The sequence below is a fragment of the Ptychodera flava genome, chromosome 15 (assembly GCF_041260155.1).
Source record: "Ptychodera flava strain L36383 chromosome 15, AS_Pfla_20210202, whole genome shotgun sequence".
Lineage (NCBI taxonomy): Eukaryota > Metazoa > Hemichordata > Enteropneusta > Ptychoderidae > Ptychodera > Ptychodera flava.
In genome coordinates, this window is record NC_091942.1 from 33,984,812 (window position 1) to 34,011,756 (window position 26,945).

At 38.6% G+C, this 26,945-nt stretch overlaps 1 protein-coding gene across 3 annotated transcripts; it reads left to right on the forward strand.

Moving 5' to 3' along the window:
- Window positions 1-1,519: 1,519 nt before the first annotated feature.
- LOC139151969 (uncharacterized) lies at window positions 1,520-26,435 on the forward strand. 3 transcript variants are annotated; one of them, XM_070725034.1, is made up of 9 exons: window positions 1,520-1,620; window positions 13,048-13,332; window positions 13,677-13,910; window positions 16,623-16,688; window positions 17,345-17,530; window positions 18,623-18,682; window positions 21,427-21,570; window positions 23,481-23,777; window positions 25,175-26,435. In XM_070725034.1, the coding sequence occupies exons 1-9, from the start codon at window positions 1,581-1,583 to the stop codon at window positions 25,753-25,755; spliced, it is 1,893 nt and encodes a 630-aa protein (XP_070581135.1). In that variant the 5' UTR covers window positions 1,520-1,580; the 3' UTR covers window positions 25,756-26,435. The 3 variants fall into 3 exon arrangements, with proteins under 3 accessions (XP_070581135.1, XP_070581134.1, XP_070581133.1); XM_070725033.1 differs by lacking the exon at window positions 1,520-1,620 and adding an exon at window positions 4,598-4,908; XM_070725032.1 differs by lacking the exon at window positions 1,520-1,620 and adding an exon at window positions 9,765-10,037.
- Window positions 26,436-26,945: the final 510 nt, after the last annotated feature.

A 26,945-nucleotide genomic window follows, 5' to 3' on the forward strand; every position in this document is an offset into this window, starting at 1 on the left:
CCTGGAGACACCATGGCTCAACTTCCCCTGTCCCCATTTTAAAAGTAGCTTCCCCTCTCCTCGCCCTGTCCCAAGGACAATCAACCGATATCTGCCCTGCCCGACAAAAAACACTAAAATTTGCTCCCCTGTCACCTGAAAAAATGTCCCCTGCCCTCAAAAATTGCTGCCGGAATAGCTTTTTCGTTGAATAGCTCCGTTGGCTGCACCTGGCTATTGCTGCGTATACCACATTGGCATTTTCACCCACCTATGCATTTTCCTATGATTCAAAAGACCACTGAACACATCCCATGCGCAACAGAGTGCGCTCCTCGTGACAGAGTTTAAACTCTAGTTCGCAACTTGTTTCAATTTGTCACTTGGTGTGAAAACAACCAGAACACCCGATGATGTGACATAAGAATTTCAAAGTACCTTTATGATTTAAACCACTTTCCATGCTAATTTTGTCAACGTTCATCCACCTTTGTGACATATGAATATAGTGACACCACATTCCCTATCGAAAAGATACATTCAAAACATTAAGATACAGATATTACTACGTCAAAGTAGACATTTTGACTATGTTTTAAATGAACAAGTCCTAATTTTCCCGCCAGATATGGAATGTTGACTGGACATGTACTACAATCCTGGAGGGTTCTGAATGGAATGCAACAGCGTTACGAGTCAGGTGATTCGAAAATCGGTCATGAGACCATGCATGGGGTGTAACTAGATTTTTTGTACAGAGTAGATTCAGAAAAAATGAATTCAAAGAATTATTTCGAGTATTTCGGAACAAAATTCGTAATTCGTGAGTGCCGTTTAAATATGGGACTGTCCCACAGTTCTACGTCCCTTAGACGACCTTCCAAAGCAGTGTAATCGCAAAAATACGACTGCATGTTCAGATGTTGGTGCAAAATGTTGTGTGGATGAAATTGAAGTTATCAATCTTGCAATCGTACAACGAAATCCTTGTAATTTGTACTTGAAAAACGCATTTGGTTTTAATTGATAATTTTAATTACATACCTAATAGGATTATCGTCAGCTGGAAACATATTTCTGATTTGCTGTGTGTTCAGAAAGTGTCTGCATACATTCTGTTCTGAGGTATGACTTTCTCGTTTCAGGATTCTGTTACGATAATGTGATTGTCATGCTGACATTGATCTATTCTCAAAGAATAATTACCTTCCATTAGATGAAAAATAGTATTCCGCTCATTAAGTATTATGGGGACACTGTGTTGCAGTTTCATTTAAACCCACGACTCAGCATTGAGTCCTACTCAATAATGTATGTTCTCAATGATTGGTGAATGAGAATGCTCAAACACCCAGTCCCTGTCAAGCATAAATGCAGATCAGTGATAAATAAATAAAGCTGTGAAGAAAAGAACTCAGCTCATTGATGGTTAAAGGGAAAGTAGATATATTTTTTATGACTTTCGGAGAGGCGTTTTGTGTATAGTTGTCAAGCGAAGTTTCTAGTTCTACTACCTACGCGTATCCCGTTCTTTGTGACACCTACGCAGGATACCTATTACCCGGTTTTTAGTACACGCAACGGGACTTACGCTGTGAACAATGTCTGATGTCTTTGACCGGCTGCAGTTACACATCACAGGTAATGAAAGCTATAGCAGATAATCAAACGTGTTTATAGTCTAAGATTAAGAAGGTCGAGACTCTAATCTCTAGTCAAGTGTTTTGTTATATGTGCCTATACGCTTTCTTAGCAGCTTGCATATGCGTAGACTGAATGGACCTCTCTCTCATTGACACCTCAATTCATACACAGGCAAAAGACATGAAAGAGAAAGTTCTTGTTTCCTTCCCATGAATATATGGATTAAGCTCTGAGTAAATTCATTTTGGCGTCGCACTGATATTCGGTACATGCAATCTGATAGGGCAGACATAACATCCTAACAACTTGTAAACTCTGCAGTGCACTGGGGAGAACATTACATTTGCAGGGATCGAAGCGTGATATAAAGTTGCTGTCTATGACCAGAAAGAGAAGGAAAGTTACCACAGCAACTGTCTTTTTGATAGTAAATTCACATTTATTTGATTTTTGGATTCGACAATAGTACATGTTGCATAAGCACACATGCACAACATGGCGCACTCACTTCGTCGAGTGACTAACATTTGTGCATCGATTTATTTTGCCACAAAAAACTATCGCATAAAGTATATTTGGAATTTATGATATCTCCATACAGGGAAAGTCGGAATCATCCGATGCATGTATGGTATCATCGCATACTGAACACTGAAGCTATAAGAAAGAGTCATGTCTACAGGCGATAAGGAGATAACGCCATCATCAAACATTTAAGAAGACTATTGTCTTCTTTGAAAGTTGATCTCCAAAATCGCCTGTGATATTCCTGCGATTTCGTGATAAACCATTTCTTTATTTCAATGATGGATATACCAACGGAGATCTGCAGTTTAATACTGCATGTCACTATGGCGATTTCATTTCCAATCAGTTGCTGAGGACTCACGGGATATACTATGCGGAAAACTGAATGTATTGTCTGTCTGTTGATACTGAAGGCCGTGTATTGGAATGTTTGAGTATTAAATCTCGAGAGCGATGAATTCTCGATCAATTAAAAGTGACGTCCCCGTATCAAGGCCTTGCCCTGTTAACCAATGCTATTCGTCATAACTTCAATAACTTCTGTAAAAACCGGCTTAAGTGTGAAGTTGAGCGAAACAGGTTGACTGGCGAGTAGGACGAAAATCCGAAAAAGATGAAAAGAATAAGCTGAATTAAACGCAACAGCTCCGTTCTAAAAAAGTGACAGCTTATGCGGTTTATCTAATACGCAAGCACTATCCCTACAGGAATTAATATCACTGTGTATACAAACAACTTTTCCTTTAACTTGTTTTGCGGGCGAATGTAAATTTATTAAGGTATGCCATCCTGATGTAACAAGGTTCGTATTCATAGAATGTCAAAGCAAGATATTCGAATTGCAATGACGTATCGTCAGTTTTGTTTTGCAGTGAAAGTCTGAAAGTCATTCCAGGCTTAGGATCTTTTAACGAGGCAATAAATTGTTCCTCATCTGTAATAGCTTTTGTTTCTTAATGGATATTTTATTGATACCGTGGGTGAAATATACCTTACTTGGGCAGTCAATAGAACTGTCCCCGGACAATATTAGCTCAATTGTGATTTTTGTGAAGATGACGTCACAAAGTCGACATTAATCCTGCGCTTTGATGTGTTATCCACTGTACGTTAATCCTTTCGACCTGTACACGAGGCGGGCTTTATGTTCATGTCAGTTCTGATTTGACTAAGCTATGCCATAGGATAAAATATCAAAAGTGGGACACTCTGAAATTAATACTTGTGGGTAAGTGTTCATTGTGTCATTTCTTTTCCCAAACAGATAATTTAAGGGATCGAAGCATTGCATAATTTGACTGAACTTTGATCAAACGGCAAGTTTTATAGGCCGAGGTCGTATTTGTATATTGGTTTGAAATGGCACCGAGGGATTACATGCTCGTATTTTTAATTCCAGGTTTTGTTACAGGGCATATTGAGTGAACATTAATCCATTGTGGTGTTTGAAAAGCTGGTAATGCTGATAAAAGGTATTAAACAGTGACTTCAGTGTGTCTATACAGTGTAAGGGCATGTAATCTCCTTTGGTTGTGGCCCTCCGACGACCATTCTCCATTCTTCTGCATCAATGTTTTTAATACATATTGAGATAGCCTCGGAGGGCGAAATCGTCTGGCAAGGAAATCGATAGAGCTATACGAGGGGCATTGTTATACACACTGGTCAAATGTCGAAAGCCAGGGTTCAAAAGATAAAACAACACCGCTGAGTTTTTTATCGATTGGGCAACTAGTAGACAGAACGGGCAGCAGTTCTTTCTTGCTCCACGGAACTGTTTTTGGTAACTCCAAATTTTTCGCAGGATTCAACAGTTTCACAGAATTATGGAGGGCGACTGAATTTCTACTGACCAAATCTTCTTTCCAGCCGGAATGGAATATTTTCTCGTTGCTATGGAGGTAAATATGCCGGAAGTTATTCTTAACATTCGTGTAAATTGGACCTTGTTACTCATTGGTGCATTCTTCGAAAGTTTCGGGAAGATCTCCAAATGCCACTGACATGCAGTCGACTTGGGAAGCTCCCCAGTTCAGCCCACATTGACAACGGCGACATTTAGCTGTATATCGTTGATGACTTGCCGACCTTTGCCGTGCTGCCGGTATTAGTTTACCAATAATACCGATCTCGTGGAAAACTTCAGAACACTAAGTCTCTAGTACCGTTTACTACACCTTTCTCTGCGTGATAACATTGGGAGGAGACATATTGTTGAGCGTACAGATCGTTATGTTTATTCATTTCAGTTGATAATAAGACCTAAATTCCAGCACGGAATATGAGATCGACATGGCCATTGCCTCTGCATAGAGCTGAAACTTAATATAGAAGAGGGGCTTGGTAATTCGAGTCGTCGCCTTTTCTTCGTGAACTGCAACCAAACCCTGACACAAATACCGCCAGACTGTTTAAGGGTAAATTTGTGAGAGCCTTGACAAGTGTTGCCATTTAACACTCGTCGCTACAGTTACAAAATACAAGCTTTAGAGGAGCCGGCTGTTACAGAGTGTACTGAAAACATGCAACGTGTTGAGCTGTTTGAGGCGCAGACGCAAGCATCGATGAGGACAATTTTCAGTGCTTCAAATACATCAGACAGCATTGCTACGCTTTAAATGAAATAGGCGAGTCTCGATTAAGAGGACTGTACCTTATACACATCTGCGATGGAGAAGGCTCATGCGGTTAGGAACGGCAATGCTGGAGCTCCAGAAAGAAGTTGTAACTCACAAGCTGACATTCCACGTGATCTAGGTAAACCTAGTTTATTGTTTATACACTCCTCAGGAACGTCTGCTCTCCATTGTTTATGCTGTTGTCTATGTAGCTTGCGCCAAGTATAGCGAATGCTAGTCTTTGCCTTTACCATTAGCTTGTGCTCATCGTTTATACCATTATCAAAATCACAAGTTTGAAAATCCTGGTACTTTTTTAGACCAGGCACAACTTTTCACGTAAAAGCGCGTTCAAAACGAGATGAAACCGAAGGCAACAGATCGATTGTTGGCCATTAGGTCCATTGATAGCTTTTGCAAGCGATCCCATAACAAGCATTATTGTAATTTCTCTGTTATCTCTATTGAAGACAATGCATAGCGTTTCATTATCGACCATCGTTTCTCACAGATAGCAGGGTATCTATTTTCCCATGAAAAACTTCGATACCGCAGCGCAAAACGAATTTTAAATCCGATGAGTAGTACGTCACCACCAGTGTGTAACTACCATATTTCCGACCTGGTGCATTTCTTAACGATCAAACTTCCAACGTTAGATCAGTGTAGCCCCCACAAGAGACAATAGGTAATATCTTCGAAAACACCAGCAGAACAACATAAGAATAGCTATTGGTCAACAAGGCTGAGTGAAATATCACACAAGATATCATTCATACATTTTAAACAAGCGCTTTACATTTGTAGTTCAGAGAATTTAAAATCGAGCAAACAGGATACGCCTGTCTTTCGTAAATGTTTATGGAATATGTAACATATGGCAATGTCACGCCATTTTAAGTTGAGATTGGATATCAGTGCAAGTACTGGGGTCCCTCACCTCAAATAATTACAATGCTCGGCAAAAATGTGAAAATAATCAATCTTTATTCCGTGACGTCCAAACTTTCAATAAAATTGGGTTTCCCGCATCCATTTTAAATTAGATTTCCTGTCTGCCAGCATTTAATCGTCGCTCCTAATTCAGTCGTCGCCCTGGTGGGTATAGTATTTGACGACAAGTGAGAACCGCACGATGATGTACTTTTAATGAGCTCGTATAGGTTTATGAGATTTTACATCGATTAAGGGTTTATTTTTTTCAATAGATGTAGTACATGAATATTTTGCCCATGCTCACATTCATAATGGGGCAATTATGTTAGTAAATCGTGACAGTCGCACTTTTTTGTCTGTTTTAGGATATACGTGACGCGTTCGACTTGGTGTGGGTTTAACTTACTTCAGGTCGAGCATGAACTAAAGTCGTTTTCAAAATCAGATCAAGAACGAAAATTCAATTCTACTGAAGTGCCATCAGTTGATCATCCCGACTGCGGTACACATTTTGATAAGGGGTGGACCATTCAGTATTATAGGGGGGGGGGGGTCTGTCTGGAAAACTGACAGGGGGATTGCTTTTTTCTCCCTTTTTCACTTGGAATTCTTTTTTAAACTCGGCCATTTTTCCTAGTTTCCTTCTCAGAGGAATCTTTGTTTTTCTCTTGCACAAATTCTCTGTTCTTTTTGTTGAAACGTTTTCTTTCACATGACATATGACAACAGTGAATTGGGAAAGAATTGCATAGCAGCACAAAGTTGACATGTGGCTATGTGCAAACAGCATCCGTTTCAAAATGCTGGAAAGTTGGAAAGTAAACAGAAGCAACCTGTGATGCAGAAAGATTACTGATGATGGAGGACTGAAAAAGACTTCGAAGTCATTGTTGACTCAAAACCCTCACTACCACTGTTCAGTGATTAAGTTAGTTTAAGGTAGCAGGCTAGAAGCATTGCATAGAGGCACAGGATTTATATACACTAAAATGTCACAATTAATCAAATTACTCAGAGGAGGTCGGAGGGGGTGTGCCCCACCTGACACAGAAAATTTAAAATTACCAATTGAAATGGAGTCATTTTGTGGTCGTTTTGGAATGTTTCAAACACAGAATTTCGTAGAAAATGGCTCAAAATTATATCAGACTCAGCTCACAAAATGATTTCCCTTCATTACCTTTAAAAAGAGACAAGTGGATATCCCTATAGGAAAACATTTTATTGGAAGTGGCAGCTTAAATGAGGATTTTTTCAACACCCTTTGTTAATGAAAAGAATTCCAAATGCAGCTTATATGTATACGTACATGCTAGAGAAATGTTTGAAAGTTTAAGTGATATATGGGTTCTAATTCACGGTATTACATTTCATTCAAAATGAAATATGGAAATATATTTGAAATTATATTTGAAATTAAAAGATCTGGTGAAAAAATGCAATATATTACTATAAAATGGCTGCAATGTCTGCTTACAATCTGTTTTTAATTTTTTCTACTGTCTTTAACTAGATTTTTTCAAAGGCATTCTCTTGGAATCTATAATTTTTGAAAATCTTCCAGACCCCCTAGGATGTTAAATGGTCCATTCCTAAAGTTTGCAAGCACAAATTATCCTCCCACGCCTACCATATTCTGGCATTGGAGGGCGCTCTCCAAGGGGAAGCTCGTTGGCAAAAGCCGACATTCAGAAGATTTATATTTAAAGAATTGACACTTCTTTGACTAAATAAAGCTGTTCAAATATTTTTACGACTGAAATCTTTCTTGTTCTTCAAGACCGATGCTATGGTAGACTGTTTATGTAATCCGATGCCAGAAAACGCTACCCCCTCGAAGACTGTACACATGTACAATACTATCACAAAGATGGTGCGTTAATCATGATAATCTATATTTGGAAAAGAGTGTGTGTCCAGTGCTGTGAACACGTAAATTATTTAGTCTCGCATCTTCTTTAAACCTTAAAATACATACGTAGTACTGTTGTCGACCTCAAGTAGGGTCGGGATCTGAGTCTATATATGCCAATGGCAGGTTATAATTTGTGAAAAGATTTGTTACGGCGGCAAGAACAAGTAATATTTGGTCTAAGTGAACTTTTGAACACATCGCGCGCGTGCGTGTGTATTGTATGTTTGTGTGTGTGATATGTACATACATTTTGCCAGTATATATGTCTTAACACTAGGAAATTTCAAAACCTTCAGTTGCATTTTTGCTGACAGTTTTAAAACATGTCGACAGCAGCACTGTATCAACTGCTGTCAAGACACTATACGGGAATTTTCGACTCTCAGATGTGCGTAACGAACTCAGGGCAAATGGCTTGGATCCATAACGAGTAATTGACCCAATGGTGCTATAGGAATAGCGTATTTCAGAATGGGTTTAGACGTTGTACGTGCGGACCCATTCACATGAAATATTAGCAGTCTCTTTTAAACATATCCACTGCATCGAATTGTTATTGGCATCTACTCTACATTTTTGTTTATGTCATTTAGGGCTTTTTATGAGTCCATTCACTGATAAAGCAGGTATATTGAAATATATAAAATAGAACACGAAAACTAAATTTATCAGTGCAGCTACAATTAGAACAGTTGCCATTATTTTCACCCCACACAGAGCTGAATTTCTAAAGTGGAAGTAATTTGCAGGCTTTTTATTTGCGTTGTGAAAGTAGTTATGGAGACTGATTTGAACCAGAAACATACATCCGCGCTATTCTGGCACTGATATTCAATAAACGAAACAGTATAAAGTTTCATGAGTTTCAGAAGATGCTCATACTTTTATTAGGAGCTGTGATTTGTTTGAATCAAGATGCCCTTTACCCTTAGTGTTCAAATGGGGTGGGGGATACACGTTTGAGGAAATGGTAGGGATGTGCGGCCATTCCCCATTTTTAAGACCCAAATCTTGTTATCTCAATATAGACCCCTGTGCGTGGCATATGTCAAAGTCATATCGCGGAAAATTAGCAAAATAATCTAAGCGCGCACACACCCAGGACACAAGCAACGCCTGAGCAAAACCTACCGCAAATCAGCTGTCGGTGGTCAAGCCAACCTTTTTGCCGAAAACATTTATCGAAAAACTTCACCATACGCATTATTATCGCCATCACACTAGAGTTTCTCTCAATGGGCAGTCTGAGAATTGAGAAAATTATACCGTGTACGAACTTAAATTTGAGAGGATCACAAGCCCTTTGCCACGCTGTCCCCTTGATTCTAGCATAGTTGCTGTGGCAACTTTCAAAATGCAGAGATCGGTGCAGACGATAAACGTGTTCACAGATAACACGTGACCTCAACGTAATTCAATGCACAGCTAGGCTTTTATCAACCAATCAGGTGTTGGTTATATATTTCGTATCATTTGTAGAAAGGAATATAACAGACACCTCATACAGAAAAAAGCGCCACCATTTTGTAAGGGTAAGATTTACTCGTTGCAGCACATTTGACAGTACAGTCCATTAATTATATTGTCAGTTTCTTGATTGAGTAGATCTAATTTCAAGCATCTGTACTTTCTTTCAATAACTTGCTGAATATAATACTTGCTTTGTCCAGTCATTTGATTAAGTTACTTTAAGTTCAGGCATCTGCACTCTATGGAATTCGATGAATATTCTCGTGTCTAAGCATCCATTACCACCACAAAGTAGTCGGTTTTAAGTAACGTTACAAAATCTAGAGTCTGATGCTATATATTGAACGAATATTATAGTTTATGGTTTTGGCAGTGTCCCGGTTGAAATATCGAAATGCATGATGCTGCCAATCCAATAGGAGAGGTCAGACGTGATGTCAGAGGTCAAAAACAATGGCATGCGTCGCTGAAGCACTTTCAGCATGAGTGGTTGTAAATTGGATTTGAACTAGAAAGATTGTAAAACAGAATTCAATTACTTCTTGGTTTGCATATGTAATCAGACCAGTAATGACTTGATAAAAACAATAGAATTTAAAGTTGGTCTTACTTTTAATTATAGAGTATTATGCAAATCAATTTTAGTAGGTGTTGCTATGTCTATAAAATCTGGAAGAAGCCTTCAGATCGACCGAATGCTGTATTACTTCTCACACAGTTTTGTTAAGTTTCAACCACCGCCATGATTTCACATGGATATAGTTTGTCGCCATCCCCTCATGGTTGCGATATCTGTGACCGCAACACGCCCCTGCCACGTCAGCTTGTCAAAACTATTAGCCATTGGAAAGAATCAAGCGTCGTCACTCGCGGTGCCCATAACTTGTTGTCTGCACCACTGCCAAACATATGCACTGGCATTGCAATGGCTTTGAATATTGACAATGGTAAGTCCATAAACGCTATTTCACAAGTAACATTGAATACAGTTTATGCGGATAAGATTGTCTGTATTACACGGTATTACTTTCATGTACGCTTACTGTCTCAGCAGTTCATTTCCATGGTAACTACTTCATTTGAATGATTGGAATACCTGCAAGTTAGGTGGACATAACGATGTCAATAAGCATATACTGTACTGATATTCTTCAAGTGAATCAATATCACGTCCTCCAGTTTGCATCATCGTGGTTCTAAAAATGTATTCATAGAAATGCGTGCATCATACTGTGAGTGTAACGTTTTCAAAGATACGGCCTTTGTACGAATGTAATTGACCATTTAGAAATACGAGATGTGTGATATGAGTTCAGGTTTTGAGTTACTGTATTGAAACCGTATCTCTATCGTCCTAATGTGTCGAATCGAAAAAACTGTCTTGTAACCTATAATTTTAAGTTTTGCCTTGTTGAAAAAAGTACTTTATTTCAGAGTTCTGTGGCGAGACCGAGTTCACGTAGCAGTGTTTGTCTGATTAATGTACGAAATGTTCCTTCAAACATATTTTTATTACCAAGCTTTGAATTCAGGTACCAGGAATAAGACGTTGTTGACATGTTGCGTGCAAATATCATAAAGTACAATTTGACGTTCATTCTTTTCCTCTGACTCTGATCTCCTTGTATTTTTCTTGTTCCTTATTCTGCACAATTTTATGCCTCTTGGTAATGATTTGCACAAATACCACAAACGGTTTATTTTCACAGATAAAAATCGTCCATTGAAAAGTTTTTATGAAGCACACTTCGTCTGCAGCATTCATGATAATGTTATTCAAGAAGCCACGTGGAAACTAACTGATATGCGTGGACAGCTCCATCATTCAGATCATTTATGATCCCTCGTGTCAAAGGTTATCTCAAGGTGTCTATCTGAAGAGATTGTAGAACATGACAGACATACTTGAGTATGTTGCTTTGTACAAAAACATAATTTACTGTTTAATGATTGCAATGGTTCAGTGTGTATAAGAAAACAAACTATACTTACACTGACAGGGTCAGTATACCGATCTAGCATTTTAATTAGCTTAGTTCAAAACATTATTATTTGACGTATATGTATTATAATTTGACTTTTAATATGTGTAACCTTCGGTTATTTGATGCAGTCGTTCCATATTTCACATTACGCTGCTGAGACACACCCGTCGGTGAATTTTGTCTAGCATGTTCGTCGTCAAGGTATACAATGAGCTGTTTTTTGATGTCAGATTTTGTATGACGGCAATCTCCTTTGCTTTCCTAGCGGCAAATTCTTTAAGGAGTCGCCCAGTTTCTGAAAATTACCGCGAAGAAGGGGAGTTGAAATTTGTAAACTGAATACTCCAGGGTTCTCTCGACCTCTATGCAATCTTACATCATGATGTTATTACATGTTGTTTGGGCTGTGGGGAACCTGAGACTGGATATAAAGTTAAACTATGTTCAACCCTTCCATCGCCATGGTTTGGTCCAACTCCATTGTTTCTGTGGCAGAGTTGGACGTGTATACATGGAAATGGAGTACATTAGGGTAAATTTTACAGTCAGAACAAAGCTGATAATTGAGTCGGTCGGATTGGGCGACCCTTCCTCGGCCGTACAACCGTTAATTCAAATTTCATACGTGTTGGTTGGAATAACAGAATAAATGACATGACCAGATTTTGTTTAACCCTTACGTCAAGTCTTGTCTAATTTGTTAAAAGTATATAGCAAATGATTTTTTTCACTTGGTGAAAAAAGACCGAGGGATAAACCCACAGGTTATCGTAGTCGTTCGAGGCGGGCGGCCGCAGGTCGCCGTTTACTGGATTTTTTCCAAGTAAACGGCGACCTGCAGCTGCCCGCCTCGAACGACTGTCCAAGCAACGTTACGATAACCTGTGGATAAACCGAAAGGGTATCAAATTAGCACATCCATAAAACCGTCTAAGGAGATACACGCCATTGTATTGCATTAGGAACGCTCGCAGTATATGATTTCACATATGGTTGTTTTGCCAAGGATGCTTTATAATTACCTGTATGATTCGAATAACGGCATATTAAGAACCACGTCAGCAGCTCGCAGATTTCACAATATTACACGTCACCTGGTACAACAGCCACTATTTTTAGTTCCCCGAGGTAATATATCACTTTTTTCGTTTACCGCACGAACAGTGATCATAACACAGTCGGTCGTCAATAAATTACTTTAGCCAAAAGTCAAGGGATTGGGGCAACTTCCTCCTTGAATTAGAAAAAAATAATTAGTAGCAATTTTAATCAAGCATTATCACTTTAAGCAAATTTGTATGTCTTACCAATTAGACGCTTAAACCTGTTTACGCAGATCAAAGTATTCCGTCATTCTCTCAGTCGGACATCATATCCGCATTGGACAAGAGCATTGCGCAATATCAAAACATGGGTCATGATACACATCAAAGTTCGACTCTACAATTGAAAAAACTTTGCCCGTCAGATTCCTGTTCAAACGTGTAAACATTCGACCCTGTTCTATTCAACTGTCAAATATCCGCATGGAATATTGTGTACATTCAGTGAACACTACACTCTTCATGAACAAGTACTAGTATGTCATGACATGTAAATCAATTTACTGCAAGCTGAGTAAACCAGCCACATTCATTAGTGGAAGGAAACCTGATAGATACCTGTCAACACTCAAATTCAGTGCAATTCACTCGTGTATGGTTGACCACCAAGATCGTCTCTGCCACTTCATCACTTTCAGGATACTGCATAGTGCCCCATTCCTCGCTTAGTACCTCTACGTTCACACCCGAAAATCTGGCTGCATAACGCCCATTGTAGGAAAGAAAAGGTGTTGGCCCATCCTCTATATTTTTCGACCGTTTTCTATCATAGTCGAAACATTACATGTAAAAGTCAGAATAAGATACGGATACAGACAAATTAAGTAAAATTAAGTGACTAAACCTACAAAAATATCCTTTTCTTACAGTCGACACCCCACTTCGGGCTGCCTTGTTACGAAATCGCGGTGTAATTGCCAGTAATATGAGGGCCCGAACTATTCTCACCGAGCTTGTGAAAGACCGGATTCTCAACGAAGCCACCGCCGAAGAAATCCGAAAAATCGGCAAGGGAACCAACAAGGAAATGAACGAAGCCATCATCGCTGAATTGTACAGCAGAGATGACCTTGATATTGTACGGCTTTGTCGAATTATCCAGCGAAATGGACAAGACTTCTTGGCTGATTTAGTTCAAGAAAACGTCACGTCAGGTATTGAATTGTTGCTATGTCCCAAACAAAACTGTTCTAAAACTTTTTTGAAAAAGGGGTTTCACTCTGTTGTTTTTATGACATTTTTTCTGAAATTTATTGAAATGGCAGTCACAAGCTTTGGTACATCAAACACTTTTGTCACCATTATTTGCATTCTTGCTCTGTATAGGAGAAGATGCATAGATGCCTTATAGAACGCAGAGTGAAAATTGAGGAAATAAAGTCATTTTAAGATTTACTGACCACATATTTTATCATAGCATATTTTATGTCTGTTTTGGTGAAGATATTGTAATCTTTATAAGTACTTATTTTCTTTGCTTTTGTTTTTTTGGACACAGAACTTATCGGCTTTTGGGACCCGGCGTCCCGAAAACTTGGCAACCACTGGAAGAGACTGGCGGTGGAACTGAAAACTCACGACAGTATACCCAAGATAATGTCCCGCTATCCCAACGACGTGCGTGCACAAGCTTTATTCTGGTTGATCGAATGGGAGAAGAAGGACGCCGCCAACGCCAACGTGAAGACCTTAGTAGAAACCTTACAACACTGTGGGATGAAGAAAGCAGCAGGTAATGTTACATTGTTTAAGATAATTTTCTTTCCTTTTTGTCGTTTTATTTTATGTAAAGTAAGATTGCACAGGAACAAGTAATTTTAAGTGATCGGTGCCTTATTTGTGAGTTTTTGTCCACCATACTTCTTTCAGATACGGTAACTACTGGAACTTAACTTCATTGTGACCCATATTTGTTATGACATAGATTTGACGTGTCGTTTCTCTTCCATAAGATATTACAGCGCTTGTCTTTTGACTGATGCCGTATGTTGTGGGTTCGAATCCGATTGAAAACTAGCCGTATTTCATTGTTTGGCACACACGGATTTCTCGATTGTAACGTAGAAGTTGTAAAATGTAGCATAATTTAATTCTTTGTCAAACGTATTTGCATACAATATTATTTACGCTGATAATGTGCATATCTGCCGAATATTAGCTGAGAATTCACCTTAAATGGTAATCTTCTCATAGGAAACCGTGTTTTCAAATGAATTATAATAGAGGACGATTCAGAAATCTGTATACCAAATACACTCGTTGAAAGACAAAATAATGAGATCACCTTATATTTGCAGATATCTATATACAATAGAAGTGAATGTCAGCCATGTTTGCTTTGGAAACAGTGATAGTACTGCAAATTTAGTGGTTGCCCATTACAAATACTGATTACGCTCGATTGCCCCCTCCCCCATGTAAAGAACATTACTGTACCAAAAGCCAGTCAAGATCAGAACATACTGGTAGTTTAAATTTTGACAGTAAAGGACAGAATAACTGATAGTTCCCTTCTTAAAACTATGTTCATAACAACAGAGAATATACGTACAAAATATTCCATTTGCGTGCAACCATAGACAGTCTACTGTCTATGGCGATACTGGCATAGTTGATAGCACTGTCAACGTTCTAACAAACTCACCATAACAATCGGTCAAGCTTGAAGTTATCATAAAAAAAGCTATTGGAACTAATTTGGGATAATTGGATATCGTATTAATGTTAATTTAATCAGCAAATGTAAGCTCATCTACTTTTCTTTTTTTTGTAATACATTTGTTTATCCTGAGACGAAATCATCAAAATTTAAAACAATGAAAGTTGATTATGTGGGTATTTTCAATGGAGAGACGTAGTTTCAGTCCAAAATACGAACCGTCAGTTTTATTTTGAAATAAAAGTGTGAATTGGCACTTTGATAGGTGATGTAACTGAAGGAGAAATCTCAGACTTACAAAATGTCTGAATAAATAGGGCGAACGATACTGAGATCGTCTATTTGTGCAATATATTAATGAAAGGCATTACGTCACGTAAAGTTCTTTGATAGTTAATATGTGATATTTCGATCATTGTGTCTTTTTTGGATTTCAGTTTTGGAAGGGGGTGTTTCGCAAAGCGTGATATGCTGAGATATGATCGTAATTAATATACATCACAATGTATTATCTGCCGTGACGGCCGTAAATGATATATATGTTGGCTGTTACCTCCATAAAAGTTGTCGACTCCCACCCGCTGTATTTTACAATAGCATGCAACAATCTATCGGTACGGTATTTTGTCTAGTTAAAGCCCATATTTATTTTCTTTCACATGAACTGACTTAATAGAAGTGAATCACCCCAAACTCGTAGTTTTTTTTCTATAATTTTTCCCTGAATATCAATTTGTGTTGTATAACTCTTATCTTCGAGACTACAAAGAAGAATAGATGATGCTTATTCCAGTGAACAAACACACGGTTTAAAGACATACATAGGTCAAGTTGTCGCATTCAAGAAGTAGACATTGACTTTGTTCAGTGTGTCCTAGAAACACAGCGTTTACATAGCACTGTCGTCACAAAGTACCTCTAACCATAATTACATTGTCAAGCTCATCGTGAAAATACTTATAATGGTTTCGACATCTAGTATTTAGTTTAACAACGTTACTATGGCCGACTCGTTTCAAAACATTTAAAGTTTAAACTGTTTATCGATTGTAAAACGTGAATTATGACCATAAACTTTACATTTTGATTTGAAATTCTGTGTGCCCACATTTTAGACAAAATATTTGTGATCGTTCCTGAAAAAGTAAAGTCAAGGGAGCAAGCAATTTCAGCGGAAATCTGTGTTGTTCCCACCGATTATTTTTACCACTTTCTTCATTACTTTGCATTCATAAAATTCCCCTATTCTTCCGACAGCCCCGCCCCAGTTATATTCGCTAAGTCAGAGTTGCCACGGTTTCTAAAGAACGTGAAAAGAGAAAGAAGTGGTTTGCAGTAGCTTGGGTCTGAAATATCTGGGACGTGTCAATAACATCATGTGCATAGTGATCAAACACAAGTGAATAGTATGACGGAATTGACGCCTGGTTCTTTGATAGTGGTACGATTGTTCTCAAGCATGGTTTTGAATTGCGACTCACGTGACGACCAACTTATTATGCGTTTAGATATTACGACAATATAATACCTGGGCATATGAATCCTTTCGTGCATTTCTATGGTGCTAGAGACGAATGATTCAGGGGGCAAATCACCCACGCACTATAGTCTATTTACTCACATATCATTACACGGTTCGGGGCTCACAGTGTATATTTAGGGATACGGTCTATATTGGAGCTGTCATTGTGAAGCAAGAATTAGCACAGGCAGGTTAGGTTTCGCCATTGTACATATACCATACCGGCAAACTAACTGTCTATATACCCTATTATCACTTTGTAGCATTTCTCAAGAAGCTCAATCGGACACAGTCCAGATCGAAAAGGAGAAAGAAAACAAAATCTACAGGTAAGTCAGTGAATCGGGGCAAAACAAAACAGGGAAGCTGTGTTATTTAGAATCCATTCTTCAGCCGAAATGTTTTGGTGAAATTCTACCCAGCGATTGTAGCAGTCGAGTCTCCAAACACATAGATAGGTTGTTTCTTTTCGAGCGGTCGCTCTATCTAACCATGGAAGTACCTCCATGATCTAACGTGGGAGATATCCAACAAAGTATGATACACACGTCTCGAAAATGTGATGTAATAACAACTTTCGTAAACAACTGGTATAGGGCCTCCCCTGATTGGATACAGGCGACAACTTTCTCAAACAAATGATTATAAGACACTAACACATGTTTATAAGAGTAAGATCATATTTTGCTTAGCGAGCACTACTCGGTAGTTTGACGTCAGAGGACGCGGTTGTTATTGATGATAAGTTTGTAACAGTGTGTTCTTCATTGCCAAGTCGCCTTAATCTTAATGTATGATATATAATTTTGAACTATATTTCTGCAGTTCATCTTCCGATATGAAATTTTTCACAGCTTATATCACAAAGGCTCAACTTTCCGCTTCACAAGGTTTGTTTGTTCGTTGATCACCCAAACGTATAGCGATTACAATTGCCACTTCAGCACCATAGGCTCACATGACGAGATTTCAAATTGGGTTTCAGGTGCGAGGAGAAAGGCCAGTCCGTCCCCGTCAGTAAAGCGTTCCCGAGCCCCGCTGGCTGTGCCAACACAGGCCGGTAACTTTTCAAACAGCAGCAACTTGTCATCTAAACCCAAGAAACGAGTGAAAGGCGGTAGAAGACAGAAAAAGAAGAACGAAAAACCCGAAGAACACACAGTAATAGAAGGTATGATCTGTATACATCGTAAATCAGTAGAATTGTAAGAATGGAGGGTGTGGCATCTTAGGCTTATGTGTATAGAGTGCATATTCCATGTTTGTTGTGCCTCCGCGTGTTGAAAAGGTATATAGAAATTTTATCTACAGAGTTTTGTTGTCAAGTTTGGTGAATTAAATGACAAATATTTACAAATGTAAGTGGGGTGGGATGCTTGAGCTTTTAGCCGTGACATCAACGTTGACTTTGTAGATTCATCGGCCTTACAGTATAGTATCGCCAAGTGCGCTATCGACCTCTCGAGCCTGGAAACCCAACAAGCGCCGGTGTTCAAAATTGACTGGTCAAATACATTGTTTACACCTCCGAGGAAATATTTTAATTTTCAGAAGTCGAGAAATGAGAAAGATAACGAACGCGAATGGGTATTCTAACCCCTGATTCAAACTTTATTAACACACAAGCACCGAACCCTGGGAACTTGAAAGACGTTGATAATACTGGTGTTAATAAAGGACGCAGTCGAAGTCTTTTTCTTATGACAATTATCGACGGAGGTGCTGGCGCCAAGACACACTATTAATTAATATTGACCTATTAACCAATTTCAGCCAATGTCATAGTAAATTTTTACGATATAGTCCTTTGTCATGGTTCAATTTTAAAATCACTGGAATCGCAAGGACTTTATGTAAGGCATCAGCGCGATGGTTTCGACCGAAGCACTGATCTGAATTCGAAATGTTATCAGATTTTATGTTCTTTAATTCGGTAAACCTTGGAGATGGGATAGAGATTTTACATTGTTAAGCTCGTAAAAAGATTGCGAATGAGATATTATGTATCCATTGGTAGTAAATTGAAATTTCCGCACGAGTCTACTCGTTGATCAAGCTAGCACCAGGTCCTGCAAACCAACCGTCAATGAACGACTTGTGAACGGACAAATTCTGTAAACGCTATCAAAGGCAGCGACTGAAGATCCACTGACGAAATTGTTTACTTTTGGTGGAAATTACTTTATTACTTTACATCCATATAATTACTGTTTAATCGTCGCCAAGCGTTTTTATCATTGTCGCTTTACAATTTCGTCTACAGATGAAGAAGACTCACAAAAACGAGTAAGATTCGAAGAGGACCTTGTTAAACGTTCACTGGGTAAGTTTTATCGTCCTTAAGGTAAATTTATCGTTCACTTGGTTAGTTTTAACGTTCTTCGCTACACATGTCCAAGCTGCGTTATCTCTGGGTGACGTAAAATAACACGATTGTACGTACATTTCTGCTCTTTAAAGTTTTCTAGTTTTCTCCACGACGTTGCAAACTTGCCGAAACATGTGGCTAAAATTTAAAACGATCTCATCTTGATCATAAACACAGTGCTAATGCTGCTGTTTATGACTCGAGTAGTAATACAGCCATTTCAAAGCAAAGCTACAACCATACCTACGGCGGCATTCCGCACCTTACTGGCAAGGACACAAAGACTATTGTATAGCTGGTTTACCAACATTAACACACTGAAGGCGGGAACAAAGGGCAAGGATTTCCAGTATAAATGGTCAGTTTGTAATCTCAAACAAGCTTGTGGTAAAATAATTCAGTGGACACCATACCTTACGGTAATACCGGATCCCTGGCCGTTGGTTCCAGTTAAGAAGCTTATTTTGTTCACAGTCTTTAGCGAAACGCGACAATACGGTAGCTAAATAGAAATGAACTGAGAGCCCAAGACATTGAAAAGAAATCGTGAACAAGGAGGAAAGATATTTGCAACGTGTTGTGGAGAAACTGTGGCAAATTTAACTGTGAGAATTCTGCCAAATCAAGCACTATAACATTTTGGTGACATATTAGCCAAATAAATCCCTTGACTCCGCAAATATATAGTGACCTAGTGGCCGGTAATTCCTTGTCGCGACCCCTGATTATGAAGTTGCAGAAAAATAATGGAGTGAGAAATGTTAAAAAAAGAAAGAGATATAAACAAAAAAGACATGTGAGAGAGAGAGAGAGAGAGAGAGAGAGAGAGAGAGAGAGAGAGAGAGAGAGAGAGAGAGAGAGAGAGAGAGAGGAGAGAGAGAGAGAGAGAGAGAGAGAGAGAGGCTGCATAAACTGGTCAAAGAGATGTTGGCACAGAGTGAGACAGAGACAGAGACATACTCAGATACTTATAGAGGTAGGTAGACAGATTATGAAAGACATGAATCGACACAGAGATCAACACATAAATTGTGACGGAATAACAAAAACACTACAAAATTTGAGTATCAACTCATTTCTTCAACATTTTACTTGTGCTGTGCTGTAACTGTAGCTTGTGCTGAGATTGTGATAAACTTCAATAAATCTGTCGAGATTGTAATATTTTACAGACAAAACATTTTGGGCTCATTAAATTTTCAAGTCCCCCCACTACAGGTAGAGCAAAATTGTAAAGTCCCCCCTCTAATACCCCCAAAATTTTCGAATCCCCACTGAATTCCTCCAGTCCAGCCCCCTAACCGTTTTTTTGTGAACTCAGCCTTACCAATGAGAAGATATACGGCAGGTAAATTGTCAACTCTGACTTGGTGTAAATGTGAACAAAGAAAAGATTTATATTGATATTGTTTGGTAGCGCAATCCATTATTTAGTATAAACTCAATGCACTGTAGTACCCAGGATCAAGTTCAATTCAAGGATTAAGAGCAGAGTAACTGGTATTGCTATTCTTTGTTTTTTTCCCGAAACTGTAATCAGTATAGTGCATAATTTCATTGAATGTTTATGTCTTGATTGCAACCCCAAGAAAACAACATTTAACAAATGTATATATGTTTATGATGATACAAAAACAGAATCGAATGTTTCCTAAAACATGTGTTTCCAGTAGCAAATTGAACAATGCTCAGCACTAATTTAGGGCTACATCGATGACTTGTAGTCAATTTGTCATATCAACAGTCACTCCACAAGGAGGGACCGTGTCCTTTTTGCAGATCGGCCATGGAGTACAAACTTGATGATTCTGCCGACTACCTTCTTATAGTTGTCACTGCTTCCTTGAAAAGAAATATTTCACTTACATCAGCATATTTCGCAAAGAATAAAATTAGCGACTTTTTGCCCCAAATGAATAAAACCGAATAACGCATACAGAGCTTTGACGGTACGCCTGGAAGGATACATAGCACGGGAAAATAGATGGCAGATATAGCTGCTAATTATCCTCTCATTTGCATATCAATAGAAACACGTTGCCCAAACACGCATATTTATGTTTGCAAATGAGAAATGTCAGGATAGATGGCAGCAAGATAGATAGCAGAACACCGGTATAAAGCAATTTGACAGAATTCGATTGGGGCATCAAACTTTTTTCTTCACCGTAGTGTGTACATCATATTCCACTCTAAACATTCTCAGGCGACTGTTTGCTCTGCATTAATATGTTACTAGAACACAGTGGAATTTAAAAGCGCAACCGCGTTGGAAAACGTGAGTCCTTGAAAATTTAACGACTTCTATTTATTGTCAGTTTTATTGAGTAATTGTTGAAATCACAAACACTGCAAATAATACTTTTAAAATGGAAAATTAATTCATGATTAAACGTCACAAATGGGCGAATTATATCGGAAATTGTAATGCGTTTCAACTTAGTACAGCTAGTTAATGGTGTCAGTGACTGCATTAACAACGCCAGCCTGAGATGATCCAGTTAAGTACCGTTGTCATGACAACGCCATCCCATGACACGTACGCGGTCTAATTTACTAGATCAAACACACATGGTGAAAACATCTTGATCGAGATTTTCTTTCCGAAATCAGTAAAACAGTAAACGTCAGCCTAGGTTGATACAGTCACGAAACATCAATTAATATATCTCGGGTTTTTTTTCAAACACCTTGGGCAGGTGAAATGAGGATCCACGTCAGCGTTGAGGCGGTGGAACTGTCGCCAATCCCACGTCAGCCCGAGGAGGAAGTCATCACTGTGTTTCTGAAGAAGCTGCTTGAAGACAAACAGCTTTCAGCTCCAACCAGATATGCCATCGAAGGTAAGGTGAAAACGTTCCATCGTTTTAAGACTGTGGGTATAAGCAAGACGAAAACATGGCAGGCATATGTCAATCGCGTCATCATAGGAATGCTTTATAGAGTGAAACAAGCCATATCAGCTGTGGCATACGATGCCGAGTCGAGATAGTTAATATTTATTATTCTATATTTAGCAAATTCCACGCCCGGTGAAACACATCTTATTTTGTTTTCACTCGGCGTTTATCACGTCAAGTAAAATCATCTCCAGCATAAATAATGTCGGTTGTGTGTAGTAATATACCGCATTATCGTTGAATTTCACGATCTCCTACTCTGTTGAATATACACACTGATTAAATGGAATATACACACTGATTTCAATATACACTGCTGGCTGTTCACTTGATGGTCGACACATCAATTAATATTGCAGTCAAATATATTTATGGAAAAAGGTAAGAAAAGTGGGTAACTTTTAGGAATACAAGTACAATTTACTTGGTTATCAAAGGGATTTACGGGGAATTTATAGTTGGACAGCATTTCTCTCAATTACACTATATCCAGGGATAATAACATTCTTAAAATTCACTTGTCCGTTGTCTAGGTATTCGGAAATGCGGTATAGAATACTTCCAAAACCGGCCAATCACATGCATTGTGCCCGAATCTGCTACATTTAGTTAGGAATATGCCAAATGAAAATTGTTTTCCCTCTGAAGAGAATGATAGTTAGATTACATTTCGCCCCTGTGAGAAACACTTTCGAGTACGTCTCTAGTCTACTTGAAACTACTTTTCAAAATGATGTTCCATCCCTCGTATTTTACAATTCGAAATCTGAATTAATTATATGGAGGAAGGTGACTATATGTACTTCCATGTAAAACAGAGCTATAATCTTAAAATACAGCCATAGTAACACCAGGAGCTCGATTTCCCCAAATAAATATATTCATTTATGCAAAGTGTACTAGTGAGCGTTGTTTATCACTTGATTTTGATAAATTAACAATTTGTACCCACTTACACATAGACTACAAAAGCGGAGCGTGTTCAATACTCCATTTCACTAACGAGCTTCGAAGAGATCTTACCTGTAGCCATGTTAGCAGCTGCTGACAACAGATGCATAGAAATCATAGCCCTAATTTTTTTCGAAAATTAAAACGTAATTATCGAAGCCTTAATCGTCTTAATCGGGATCCTACTTTTGATTACCAGCTATACGGCGTCGTATTTAATTTGATACCGACCTGACTTAATATCAGACGAAATAGGGAAGGCGAAAATAAAGATTCTCTTTTTTCTGATGGCATTGATAATTCTATAGATCTAATTAAACGCCAATAATGACATTACATTGATTGCACTGGTTATGAAAAGAATTACCTTTCAACTTTATTAGGGCATGACAATACTTACACGGGATACGCTCAGCTAAAGGTTACGAGTAATTCATTCAATTTAAATGTCAACTTGGTCTTTCAATCATAGTGCCTTTTTGTAATCTAAACTGTCAAATCCAAGATGATCAAAGTATTGTCTCTAAAATTTAGCAAGCATCAGTTTATGGCTATTTGAAATATGGAAAAAGCTCTATAATATGTTATGAGCGACCTAATTTATCTTGTGTTATCAGATCTAGCAGATAAACAGGCTGCAATTTGAACTCATTTTCTGAACTCCGTGTCTTTAAATGTGAACTGGAACCTGGTCAATGTAACGCCCTCTGTATTTACTGTCGCTTTGTTTCTCCAGCCTCGTTGTCCATAAAATAAATCGAAATGTCCAGCTCAAATGTTTGAAATGGAAATAAATGTACTTAATGTTAGTTTCATAACCTCACAAACAGACCCGATGCCGTTTCATCTGAAGTTTTATGTTGCAATAATTTCTCTGGCTTTGACTCGCTTTTTATGTCCAGGGATCAATCCTTATTTATCGGTGGATGACGTCATCAAGTTAAGAGATGGCAGTGTGACCTTTATCGTCAACTGCAGGACATTGACGGCGGTCGATGCGTTATGGGATAGATACGGCGAAGGGGAGCGTTTGCTTAAGCTCATGCAGAAGACGTTAGTGACAGAACCTTTACTGAAACAAATCGACGCTAGAGGGCTAATCATTAAGATTTCTATGAACGAGGAGGAATTTCATGTTTGCAGAGAGGAATTGTTAGCTGCCGCCGCCGCTGGTCTCAACATACCAATGTCTTATTCAGGTAGGTCAACAATCATGCCATCTCATAGTTCAAAGGTATGATCTGAAAGGGAAACCATTGATGTGATAGGATTCAGGATTTATTTGTTGATACGCACGTTATTGTTTCAGTAATGTGAATGCTGCGCGTGTTATTGTATTATTTTTACTGGACACTTTTATCATATTATCTATTGATATCTAACCCGATAAAAACGATGAGATTTCCGGAACTTTCTCCATTTTCTTTTTTCTGTCTTCAAGGCCATGTCATTTCCTGTTTTTTTCACCACATTTCTTTTTTGTCGTCTTTGATCCCATTGTCACGGCTTTAGTACACCGTGAAACCTCCCTCTGGACATAGACTATAGAGGGAGAAGATCTGCACCCTCTACTGTCAATGGTTCAGATAACCATCAAAAGATAGATCACACAACATACTCTATTATAGTATTTACTCTGTTAGGCCGTGTTTCGCTTCCTTCGTCCGTAAGATCCCCAATAGTAGATTTAAATTCACAAACACAGTCATCACTAGCCACTCGAAAATGAAATGGAGACTTTCATAAACAGGATGTGTATATAAAGTATAGACAGATAGAGACATTATGATATGTGCAGTATGTGCAGTCTTACCACTAAAGAATGAAGGTTTACGGGAACAGTGTTGTGCAGAGACAGGATCAACGCACTCCAGTACACACCCATTAGCTAGATTTAATGACTCCTCTTGGCACAGTGTCAATATATACTGCCAAAACTTCAAGAAAAACATGGCCCCCATGGAGCTGTCAGAATTTGCATGAAGTAAAAAGGAAAGAAAAGTTGGGTCGTTCCCAGACTAGCCCACTATAATGCACTTGGTATTTTTCTGTAACGTTTCTCGAACGTATGCGGTATGCTTGCCAAGCGACTCTTCTGTGGGATTTCACGATTGTCCCAAGCATCAGAACCATATTCAGCGTTGTGTTATAATATAAGTAGAGTCGCGGATTTCGGACAAATCTAGGTCGTTCCTGGTACTACCATAATAAAGATTTTCTCTGGTGTTGAAATGACGAGTTACTTTTTGAATTTTATTTTATTTTAATTAAATCCATCTTCCGACGGGTGAACGCCCAATTACAGGATGAGGTACCCAATGGATCAATAAGGACCGAAGTGCCTTGCTCAAGGGCACAACACCGTGCTGGAGTTTCGAACACACCTCCGACAGTGAGTCCGTTACTCTTGGCGTTACTCTGGACCTACCGAGTCTCGAACACAACATCCTCCAGATGTGAGTGAGCCTGACCCTCGGTGTCTTCACTTTATCAAATCATGGGGATAAGAAAGTAACCGCCCCTGATAAAATGAAACAAATAGTTGGTAATGAAGTGAACTGTATTTACTAATTTCTAATATATCATATCTTGTCAGGTCCGAAGAAGGAAGTCATGGAAAGACTGAAGAAACAGTTCGACAAACACAAAGTTCAATATAGAGAAGCAATTGAGGAATACAATAAGTTTGAATTGAACATGACGAACTTTGTGTCGGCATTGAAACGTATCAAACCCCCGTCTGTACAGAAAGTGTCATCTGTCTTCATGGTCGAAAAGTACTTCGAGATCTGTACGTCTAAGACAAGCAATATGAAACGAGCCATAGGCACCTACCTTAACGTTATCGACGTACTGAGGCAGCTCCATAGCAACGCTAAGGAAAATGTACTAGAAACCATGTTGAAAATTCGACCTGAGGTTGAGACTGACACACAGAGGAAATGCCGTGATAAGGTGAAAAGTCAGCTCGGCGAATGGGAGAAATTACTAGATCACCAATGTGACATCTCCCAGATAGAGATACACCACACTGCCAAGGAATACACACCGACTCCCGATCTGTTAGCCCTGAGACCCGTGCTCAGTCTTCTACCAACTGTGCTTGAAATTGCCGGGAAGTTTGACCGTCGAATTGATATGTACATTAAAGAAGACGAAAGCAACAGTAAAGTTTAACATCCAAATACAGAACACAGGAAATGTAGATATGCAAAACATATCTGCGTTACGTTTTATTAGAATGTGATCCCGGGACTAACTGTAACATGTTAGCTTTATCAAGCCTAAGCTACCACTACCTACTGACAGGTACTGAGCTTTACAATTTTCGACGCTTACAAACGTCAATACACGTGACACAGCAAACTCTTCAGTTGAAAATTTGAAAAACAAGTCATTTATCCATAGGGTGCTTTCTCATGTTTCCATAAATTTATGACATGTAGATGTTCATTTTCAAGTTTCACCTTAAGCTTATGTATCACAATTTAACTCCAACTGACTGCAGTTGCTCTTGGTAAAACGAGAGAGTTAGAATAGCATAACGAAATTTTAATTGGTATGTTTGAAAAGATCTGTGTTTGAAATCTGACACTTTTTACCATCCGCTTATGTACATCACAGCCGGACCGAGTCGATATTTACAGCACACTACATAACCATGTGTCCACGGTTTTTTTCTTCAATGGGCACAATTTAGCGCTTTCACATTTGATTTTGCTATGGAAAGGTATAAGCTGCGTTCACAGACACCTTGTGGGTGAGATTTAGGCGGCCTTGAAAATATTGACTGTGACACTATGGACCTGAAAATACTGTGGTACTGAAAGGGGGACTCGAAAAAAATAATGCTGCTGATTGGAAGTGTCATAATGAACCAATATTGAACAAAAGTCACTTATATATATATATATATATATATATATATATATATATATATATATATATATATATATATATATATATATATATATATATATGGCATGCGCGCACGCACGCACACATGGTTTTCGTAATGATCAAGTCGATCACAATGATACCTAAAAAAGGCAAGGAATTATTTTCAAAACGCCTACTCCTGTGACTTTCTAACACAAATTGACAGAATTAGATATAAATAGGCCCGGGTGTTGTTATCAGAAAAGTCGACGGATGTGAATTCATGTCACATTTGCACTTGTTCACTATTCTATTAGCTTCCTGCGAAGTCAAAATAGTGCTTTGTCATTCCCATAAAGGTTAGCACATATCGCACGAGACTGATCCAGCCACTTGATTGTGTCAGAGAACATTGTTTGTTTGAGTACGAACACTATTATAGTGATCTAGGTACAATGACCAACTCGTCATGTGCAGAATATTTATGA